We start from the raw sequence: 10,652 nt of genomic DNA on the forward strand, positions 1-10,652 counted from the left end.
CGGAAGAAAATGATGGCGAGCCGGTTGATGATCTCGCCCTAATGAAGAAGGCGTATACCAACAAGAAGACCGGCCATATTGATGATGGTCTTGTGAGGGAAGTGGTCACCCTGGTCCAAACTCAGGTGGAAGATGAAGTGTCTCTGCTTCAAACCGAGGATGACGATTCAACGGCTTCGACCAGCTTGTCCCGGGTTCGAATCAACGAAATCGTTGAATCGGTAAGTTCTTTTTTTTAAGTTCAATTCATTTATTTCATGATTTTTATTTTTTCATCTTTTTATATTATTTAAATTTGGTTATTTTCTATTTCAGTCGGTTCCAAAGAAGAAGGGACGTTTGGTCGGTTTGGGTCGTCGCTCCCAGTCGGTTCCTCCTTTTTCTGCACCACCGCCCTTTGTTGATCCAGAAGTACTTACGGCTCAGTTGAAGGACAAGGATGATCGCATATCTTTGTTGGAGACCCAGATGGCGGCTCAACAGGCGGGCTATGAGGCATATAAGAGGCTGGACCAGCAAATGATGGAGATGATGAAGAGGATGTACCCGAACGAGGTGTTCCCGAACGTGCAAGACCCGTAGTTTTTTTTTTTTTTTCAAAAACTCGAAATATTTTATTTTTATTTTTACAACTTTGAATATTATATAATATGTTTTCAATTTTAATTTTAATTTTATATTTTCGAATTTAAATTTCAAAAATTTTATTTTTTTAAATTTTTTATTTTTTTTTGAAATTCCGAGGAAATGAACCCTCGGAAATTTCTGACGAACATTTCCTCAAAATAAGTCGTCGGAATATACCGAGGGACTCCTTTCTCGGAATTTTCCGAGGGCTCCGTTCCTCGGAAATTCCCGATGAAAATTCCGAGGAACATTTCGTCGGAACTTCCGAGGATTGGACCATCGGAAAGTCCATCGAAATATCCCGAGGAAGTTCTCCCTCGGTATATTCCGAGGAGCTTTCCGACGAACTGGTGGTCCTCGGAGTTTCCTCGGAAATTCGTTTCCTCGGAATTCCGTCAATAGAGTTGTTGAAAACAACACATTTAATCACTTTTACTTAATGGAAAATTTCCGAGGAGTTATTTCCGAGGACTTGTTTCGTCGGTATGTCGTCGGAATAACGTTATTCCGACGATATACCGACGATTTTTTTTCCTCCGTATGCCGCTGTTTTCTTGTAGTGTATGTTTATATTTGGTTACACGGTTCAACGCACAATGTAGTGATCTACCTTACTTTGTTTGTGTTAATACTTGTCCATGTATGCAAACCTGCATGATGGATGTTTTTGAGTAAACAAACATAAAATTGATGCATTTACCTACGTGGGTTAATACGATATTATTCACACAATAACATTTTAAAATTATAAACTTACAATGATGTTTATTAGAAACAATAACAACTGAAGGAGCATCTTGAACTAGTAAACGTGAAAACAAACGCATACATTATTGAGTAGTTAAACCATTTATTAGTAATACATAAAAAAAACTGAAAGTTTAAACCCTTAGACCGAATCGCCTCTGCCTCTTCTGATACCAATCCAAGGCCTCGAAATACTCAGCTCCTCCGAAGTCAGGCCATAGAACACTAGGAAAGTAAAGCTCTGTGTAAGCTGATTGCCATAGGTAGAAGTTACTAATCCTTTGTTCTCCGCTTGTTCTAATCAATAGGTCAGGGTTCGGGAACTCACTACAGCTTGTCATCAACTCTTTGTCCATCAGATTTTCGTCGATGTCCTCTACATTGATCAGCCCGTTTTTTGCCTTTTCAGCAAGACTTTTGCATGCTTGTAAAATATCGAACTTTCCACTATAGTCTAACGCCACAATGAGTTGCTTCTCTTTGTTGTTCTTTGTAGCTTCTTCTGCTTCTCCTATCAAATGTAGAAGTGACTCCGGAATATTCGTCCGTTTTCCGATGACCGAGACTTTGACGCCATATCTAAAAGAAGAATGGAAAAATTAACTTATAACACTTAAAAAGGATAAAAACATGTTCAGTACCTGCGCAAGTTAGGCATCTCAGACTTGACGATTTTCTCAAACATGTCCATTATGTACTTAACTTCATCCTGATCAAAGAATTGATTACTAAAAGGATTAGACAGATGGAAAATATAAAAAAAATCTTGAAATGATATGACAAAATGATCCGTCTCTCATATTTTTATAATTACCCCGGGTCTTCCCCAATTTTCAGTGGAGAAAGCAAAGAGTGAAACAGTGTTAATCCCCATAGAGAAATAGTCCTTAACATTCTCCATAACAGTTCTCGCTCCGGCTTCTTGACCTTGCGATGGCCCGAGTCCTCGTTTCTCTGCCCAACGTCTGTTTCCGTCCAATATGATCGCCACATGCTTTGGCAGTCTCCCTCCTTTCTCCTTCTCTCCGGTTGTACCGCTACAGATTAGTAATAACAAAAGAAAGCAACACATTGAGCAAAAACCGTTTTCCTTGACATCCAACACACATATATTTTGCTTAAAAAAATAATATATATATATACGAGTTTACTATACAAGACAAAATTATAATATTTCGAAGAGGGTTTTTCTAATACAGTTAATTATCAGTCCATGAGCCCCGGTTATCTATAAAATTATAATCTTAGAAGTATAAAATGTCAATTTTTTAATTTAGCAATATGAACTTGTGCACTAGAATACATTGGATAAACGGTTTATCCAATATGGACCGGATTTTGGTGAGAAACATAATTTTATTGTTTTATCGGGAAAATCGATTTGCTATTTATAAAAACATAATTTTGAAATCTATGTTTTAGTTTATTTTTGAATTTCAGTTTTATTTTGAATAATTTGTATGAAGAAAAATAATGGGCTAAAACTTGATCCTATTAAAGACGAATTATATCCCGCCCATTTTTAATCTTTACAAAAACTAAGTGTTTGGGATTAAATTTTTTGCTATATGATTAGGTTAACCTTTTTTTTTTTAAGTTGAATCCATGTTAACATCCCAAGATAAACCAACTTTATCTATATAGTCTAATAGTTTTTTTAGGAACAAAACTTAGGTTCCCTTTAAATTCACCTCCCCTCTTATTACTAATCAAAATGTCACATAGATTAATAATAAAATACATTATTTTTTTATTAAAAAATCTAAAATAATTGAAAAAAAATAATGACGCACATTTTAATGACGCTGACGCCATTAACTAAACCCTAAATATTAAATTTTAAATCCTAAACCTTAAATCTAAACCCTAAACCCTAAATTCTAAACTCAAACTCTAAACTCTAAACCCAAACCCTATATCTTAAATCCAAATCCTAAACCCTAAATCGAAACCGTAAACTCTAAACCCAAACCCTAGACCTTAAACTCAAACCCTAGATCCTAAACCCAAACCTAGACTCTAAACCCAAATCTTAAACCCTAAAAAAACAACATCAATATTAACCCAAACATTTAGGATATAGGATTTAGGTTAAAGGTTTACGATTTGAGTTTAGGGTGTAGGGATTAAGTTTGGATATATGGTTTTGAGTTTAGAGTCTATGATTTGGGTTTAGGATATAGGATTTAGATTTAGGGTTTACGGTTTGGGTTTAGGGTTTAGGATTTGGGCTTAGGATATAAGGTTTGGGTTTAGGGTTTACGGTTTACGGTTTGGGTTTTGGGTTTAAGGTTTAGGATTTGGGTTAAGGGTGTAGGGTATAGATTTAAAATTTAGGGTTTAGTTAGTGGCGTTAGCATCATTAAAATTTACGTTATTATTTTTTCAATTATTTCAGATTTTTTTAAATAAAATTAATCTATTTTATTATTAATCTGCGTGACATTTTGATTGATAATAAGAGAAGAGGTGAATTTAAATGTTCACCTCAGGGGTGAATGCAAGTCTTGTTCTTTTTTTAGGTTGGTTGAGGACGGAAATTTTTGGCTAGCTAGGTTGTAGTTTCTGAGATTAGTTAATACTTATCAGATTTAACTGAGATATGTACCATTTATTTTAGCAAAATATTAAGAATATTATTAATTTTTATTAATATTATCATGTACAATGAACTAAGATTAGCAGAAGCACCCTACCTCTCTTCTTTATCATTGCATTGAGAAGCTGCGGTTTTGATGAATCTGCGGATATTTGTAATGGAGAGGGGAACACGTAGACGCCAAGAGACGAAGAGACAAGGCATGATAATAAGAGAAAGAAAAGTCAATACAATAGAGAGTAGAGACAACATTGTTTTTTTTATTTGTTATTAATGTTTGTATTTACGGATCAGTTACTTCTCTATTTATACACACTTCAAGGGCTCTGGGTTCAATGACGCACATGATCAACGCAACTCTCTTTCTCTCTCTCTTGCTCTTCTCTGTCTTTCCTTCATGCCACGGAAAGACAGATCATTTTTTTCTTTCTTTTACGGAAAGACAGATCATCCGAATTAAGGTTATTGTTTACGACACTTGAATATCACTAAATGATTTCATCACAAAATTTTCTTATTAAACTAGGGCCACATTTTTGACCTTTTTGATTGTTCTAACCTTTGTACTCCCTCCCGTTTTATATCAAGTGTCGTTTTAGAAAAAAAATTTTGTTACAAAATAAGTGTCGTTTTCGATTTTCAATGCAAAATTTACTTTTCTACTGGTTGAAATATGGTTAGGTGTATAGATAATAGTGTTTTTTATAGAAAATGTACAAAATTAATTGTTTCTTTAATCTGGGTGCGAAACAACAATTATAATGAAAAAATGGAGTATTAGTTAATTACATCAATGATGAAAAATCCTAAACTATTAAAAATTATGATATCCCAAAAGACAAACTGTGGTATTATAAATTTGATATCGAAGCTAGTTTAATATATATGTAGTAATGCTCTTCCAATTTGTTTGCATGCATAGTTTTTTTGTTCGCTTCAATAATAAGTAATAATCAAACAAGCAAGCACTAGAGCCTAATAAGAACGCACGTTAGCATTTAGTACGCTAGTGACGATTACATGCAGTTGCTTAGTTTATAGAAATAATAGCTTATTCTTTTTTCTATAAAAGTTTTTCATATTAATTTATTTTTTTGTTTCTTTTGTGTAATGTACAAGACAGCTAGAAATTTTTTTTAAAACCTATGAAAAACCAGCCAAAACAAGTTTCCATCTCTATTATAAAGATGAATTTGAGATGGTCTAATAGTATGATTATTGGAGAGTATCTTTCCACATGTTGTTACCTAGTTTAATATTAATAGATTTCTGTAATTTAGTAAAAAGTTAAATGTAAATCCCAAAAGTTAATGCAAGCCACTGACAAATCAACATGTGTAAAAAGGTATCTAATTTGTTTTTGTTAACGCATCATTAGTGGTTAGAGACTCCAAAAATCTCTCATAAACTATAAAAAAGGAAATTGATTACATAATTATATATAGCTAAAATCAATCATTAAAGAATTGACATGCGTCAATAGAATACCTCATGATGGTGTCAGAATTTCTTTACGAAGGGATTCTATCTCTTATTTCACTTCTTTTATAATTTTTATTGTTAGAAACTGCCCTAGAAAATCATGTAGAAACTACGAATGCTAATGACCTTAGGTTCGCTGCAGAGAACTAATAGTTTCTCTGACACTATGTTTTCTAATTTTTTTTATTTTTTTAATTTCCAAAACCTTGTCCAATAGCCTCAATGAGGTTTCCCTAATGGGCTGGATACAAAATGGAACCCTAGCTACCGAATGAATCCACCAGAACAGCGGCTATGTCGGCTAAGAGCATCGCCATCAAGAAATCCGAAGACCACGACCCGAACTAAGCATGATGCTTTTATCGGGAAGTGAAACCTAATCTGAAATGAAGAAAAACATTTAAAAAAAAAAAATTCACAAAAGTGGTTTACTATATGTATAACTTGGCCTAGTCCAAGAAAAAATTGGTGAAAAGAATCTTGTAGATTAATTCTACAAACAAGTCATAGCAACTATTTTGTTTTCATCTCTTATCTTTTCAAATGGCTGCTTTTAACTTTGCTTCTGACTTGAAAACTTTTAACTGAATTCATTACAAACACAACATGTTCTCAAATATTATTTGATCTTGAAGAAATACTTTGGCATTTGATGTTAGTTTAATATTGATGTACTTCATTTTTTCATAGTTGTCTTTTATGATATAAACTTTCCTGAATCTATTCAAACTCTTGAGATTATAGTTGTATGTATATATATTCTTAGGTAGCTAATAAGTATAAGAATACTCACTTGTATCAAACAGAAGTCCACGATCGAATTTTTAGGATACATTGGATCTAATGAATAAAACTACAAGAAAGTCTTTACTAACCTGCAAGGGTGGTTGTTTAGGTTTCAGTACAGACACAGAGGAGGCATGAATCCACCTAGGCTCTTTTTCACATGTCGTTCTAGCGGAGTTACTTGAAGTTATTGCACAAGATTTGTTTTCCGGTAAATCGTGAACTCTGTTTTTCTATTTATGTTTTTGGTCAAATAAAAACAAAAGAGAACTAGATGTTTGAATGAACGGAGACATGATTTGATCGATTTAGCCGATGGAAAGCATAGTAAGAAAGCGTTAAATCACCTATGTAACAGTTGTGAGGTGTAAAAACTAGTAAACTGGAATTCATTTCAGTTTTTGTATGCAGTTTTTCTGGAATTCATATCAGTTTTTGTAAAAGGTCACATTTTTGTGTTTGTGTGCTTTAAGCACCATAGATTGTGGGCCGACACTAGGTGAGGGAAATTATGCATGGAAATACTCCCTTCTTTTCGTATTATTTGTTGTTTTAGAGTTAATATTTTATTTCATTTTAAGTGTCGTTTTATATTTTCAATGCAAAATTTAATAACAATATTCTTCATTTTATTTTTCTATTTGTTGAAATATGGTTAGGTGTATAGGTAATGATTTTTTTATTTTGGAAATATGCAAAATTAAAGATTTTCTTAATCTATGTGCATAAACCTAAAACGACAAATAAAGTGAAACAGAGAGAATACTGTTTTCACACTGTTTTTGTCTGAGGTATCATTACATGCTACATAATTAATTGTAGAAAATTTGTCGGAAATTCATAAATTTAAATGAATATGTGTTTTCAAAAAAATATGTAACTATATTTTAAATTTGTTGGGAATTCATCAAAAAATTCCAGACATATTCCCGATTGATTTCTTTTTATTAAATCAGTTGAGAATTCATCATCGATTTAAGGTTTATGTTTATTACAAAAAAAAGAGAGAATTAAATGTTTGTGATTACGTTTATTATTAAAATAAATGATAGGACAAATAAATGTGATGAATTTCTAAAAAAATAGTCTAAAATGACATATCACACATAAAATAAGTCATGACTTCTATTATAATAGATAAAATATTCGCGATGGTTTAAATTTTATTTTTTGAAATAATTTATTCTAACAAATAAAATGTGTACATTAACTATATTAAGTGTCATATATTTTAAATACTAAGTTTATTAGAAAATAATTTCATAGAAAACAACTTGTAAAAATTTATGTTTAAAATTTAAATTTTACTAAAATCTCAAAAATTGTTTGCTAAAAGACTACAAATTTTAACTAAAATCTTAAAAAATTGTTTGCTAAAAGACTACAATTTTATTTAAATTTAACGGTAGATTTTTAGGGAAATTGTCAAACATACCACATTCATAATTCTATTTTTCATGTTTGCCTTAACTAGTTTTACCAACACTTTTAAAGAAGGAAAAAGACATTTATAACCATATGGTTAACTAATATAGACTTAGGGTTTAGAGTTGAGGAGTGAGGTAGGATTTTCGGAATGTGGAGTTTAGGGTTCTAATAAATATATATATAAATACTTAGATTTTTTTTAAATAGTTTCAAAAAGAATTTTCTAATTTCAAAAAGAAAATTTGAAAAAAAGATTTGAAAAAAAAATATAAAAAAGTTAGAATTCGAAAAGAATGATTTTGGCAAATATTCATAAGAGGGATATCAATTAAGCATATATCCATGCTACAGTAACATCCAAAGGATGAGACAATTACACCACAAAAGTTCTCATTCGCTCCCTAACAGCGCGTGACGCGTTACTTTACCGGGAGCAAAGTTAAGACATGTGTCCCATTCTTTTCTACCAAACCTGTGTCATAGACTTAGGCTGTCTAATTGATATCCGAACGCAAACGAAAAGCAATAAGAATAAACAAAAATTCCCGCCGATTGGGTATGCGGACATGAGTTAGTGTTAGGGTATTAATAGCATTTGTAATATTCTCTTTTATGATAAAAGTAGAGAACGAAAAGCAGAAAAATGTCTGAAGAAGACGAGAAAAGGGGAGTTAACGCACATCCGTATACGGCCGAGGTATCTTTCTCACTATTAAAGTGCCTTTATTTTTAGATTTGGTTGGTAGCTAGGGGCGAAGGATCTTAAGGGACTAATTTAGACTATTTATGTAGGTGTCATAGTATGTAACACATACTTTTCTATAGTATTCTGGTAGAAACTATCTATGAAAAGTTTTAATATTTGGTGGTATATATATCGATGTGGAAAGAGTATGAGACGTCCAAAGTATGTTAGAAATAATAATACCCAGCGAAGTCTGTATAGACAGAAAGTGAATGAACTAAAAAATAAATGTACATAGCCGTAGTGGGATAGACGACTGTAAGCTTTACAAGGATGTAGTAAGAAATTATATAACATGCTGATTGTAAGCAAATTATAAAACTATTAAACTTTGTGCTGCAGATGACGGAACAGGACACCGTTATGCTTATGACCGGCAATTGGGTGAGGTAGTCAGATGGGAAATAAGTTTTCGATACTCTAACCGAAGAGGGAACAAAGTTCATTACTCTCAAATCGGGACTGGAATATGCTGAACTGGTTACCTCGTTAAGGAGAGCCTATCTATTCCGTCGACAAATGTGACAATTAAAATGTCGTATCAATATCCAACTTTGATGCAAATTGACTATGGTGATGGTTCAACGTCACAGTTCATCTCCGATGACCATGAGGTGGAGGCATTTGTGAAAATGAGGTGAAAAATAGAGAAGGTCAACCTGTTTGTCACAATCTCACATTATATAAATTTGGTAACAAAAGAGCACCGGAAACCCCATTTTTCGAACCTAACCAACCAAACCTTATTAAATCAGGAAGATGGTGATATCTCTTACACAGATGGAAGAACCGATGAAGAGTGGATGGCGTTTGCGATGTCTGAGACACGTATGACATGTCCACACGAACAAAATAGCGTCGTAGGAAGCTTTCATGTAAGGGTGACATGTACTACACCACAGAGGGGAAATGGAGAAGTCCAACCAATCTGACAGTCATCCGTGGAAAACGAAAAGCGGTTGTAACGGAGGCTGAGAAGGATAGAGATGAAGATGCGTATCTTCTCCCTCAGAACTTATGCCGGAAAGCAACATCCAAATGGAAGGGGAACAAAGTTGCATCATTAGATGTCGCTTGTTTCATCATCTTGGAACCGCTGCTGGGAGGAACTGGATGTTCCCGGATCAGATTCTTTACCAGGGAACACTCAACAGCCTCCTCTAGTAACAGAGGCAGGTGGAGGTGACACATCAACTGCACTAACTCATTGGACTAGGTTCCAAGATGCACTGCACCAGATGTTTGATGATGAGACTTCACATGCGCTGCCGGTTGTTGACAGTATGGAGAATGATGGTAAGGAAACACGCATACTACACTATGCAGTTGTTTAGTAACATATATATGATAATGTAACTTGATAGGCCATGAATTTTACCCATTTTTAGCCATGGTTTATAAGTGTTTTAATAACTAATTACTACGATATAGAGTCTATTTAGAGTGCTTACAGGTTTATGGATGATTTGGAGGAAACCGGTGATTTTGGTGTCTTTTGGAGCCTTTTGAGTGCAGAGCTGCACAAACGTATCAGATGTTTAGCTATGGGTGGAGACCTTACCACCGTTAGATTGAGCCCATATTTTGAAAAAGGATAAATCTTTGAATCAGCTTTCCAATGCCACCAGTTTGAGGTCAATCAGAATCCTGTAGCATAACTTATGCATGTCTTACTGAAGAGTGGTCAGTCTGCTTCGTGAAAGGAAGCTGTCGAGGAGATGAAGGAAAATCGATCGATGGTGAAGCCTTGACATCGATCAACGATGTTTCCAGAATGCAGGCCTGTTATATTTTATGACTAATTTAGGCCCAGGAGTTACCACAAATTACCAGAATACCCATACGGGACTACAAACCCTATTTAACTGTTTCTAAACCATTGTTGACGGCTATGCTTCATACTATTCTAGAGAGAGAGAGCTTAGGATTGGAGAGAGAGATCTGTACACCTTGAGAGAGGAAAGATCTTGAACTCTCTTTGTTTCTTTACTCTATTCTGTTTATTTATCTATTGCAATATTATTCAGATCATCCATCATAACCATGTCTTTTATGAATATGTCTGAGTAATCTCACTGTTAGATTTAGGTTTCTCATAAGGTTGATATATGTTTTGCTAGCTTAAATTGTTGTTAGGGTGATTTAATTAGTTCTTCATCTAGTTGTTCTTACTACTAAGCTTAGGGTTGATAAACCCTGAATCTTAGATCTTAGGACTGATTGGTGCAAGTGAGAACT

The 10,652-nt window shown here is 33.7% G+C and overlaps 1 protein-coding gene across 3 annotated transcripts; it reads right to left on the bottom strand.

Moving 5' to 3' along the window:
• Positions 1-1,396: 1,396 nt before the first annotated feature.
• LOC106325574 (dehydrodolichyl diphosphate synthase 5-like) lies at positions 1,397-4,295 on the bottom strand. Of its 3 annotated transcripts, none has more exons than XM_013763617.1 (5): positions 4,071-4,295; positions 2,189-2,411; positions 2,016-2,083; positions 1,703-1,953; positions 1,397-1,624 (listed from the first exon to the last, which is right to left on the bottom strand). In XM_013763617.1, the coding sequence occupies exons 1-5, from the start codon at positions 4,223-4,225 to the stop codon at positions 1,509-1,511; spliced, it is 813 nt and encodes a 270-aa protein (XP_013619071.1). In that variant the 5' UTR covers positions 4,226-4,295; the 3' UTR covers positions 1,397-1,508. The 3 variants fall into 3 exon arrangements, with proteins under 3 accessions (XP_013619071.1, XP_013619070.1, XP_013619072.1); XM_013763618.1 differs by having other exon boundaries at positions 1,424-1,599; XM_013763616.1 differs by having other exon boundaries at positions 1,397-1,953.
• Between the last annotated feature and the right edge of the window lie 6,357 nt (positions 4,296-10,652).

Source organism: Brassica oleracea, chromosome C2 (genome assembly GCF_000695525.1).
Source record: "Brassica oleracea var. oleracea cultivar TO1000 chromosome C2, BOL, whole genome shotgun sequence".
Classification (NCBI taxonomy): Eukaryota; Viridiplantae; Streptophyta; class Magnoliopsida; order Brassicales; family Brassicaceae; genus Brassica; species Brassica oleracea.

What these genes read in the sequence shown, in the direction of transcription:
- LOC106325574 (XM_013763616.1), bottom strand. Translation starts at nt 4,225, where the DNA reads ATGTTGTCTCTACTCTCTATTGTATTGACTTTTCTTTCTCTTATTATC. An exon ending in TGCAATGATAAAGAAGAGAG is followed by an intron (nt 2,412 to 4,070) that starts GTAGGGTGCTTC and finishes ACTAATCTGTAG; the next exon opens with CGGTACAACCGGAGAGAAGG. An exon ending in GAGATGCCTAACTTGCGCAG is followed by an intron (nt 1,954 to 2,015) that starts GTACTGAACATG and finishes TTCTTCTTTTAG; the next exon opens with ATATGGCGTCAAAGTCTCGG.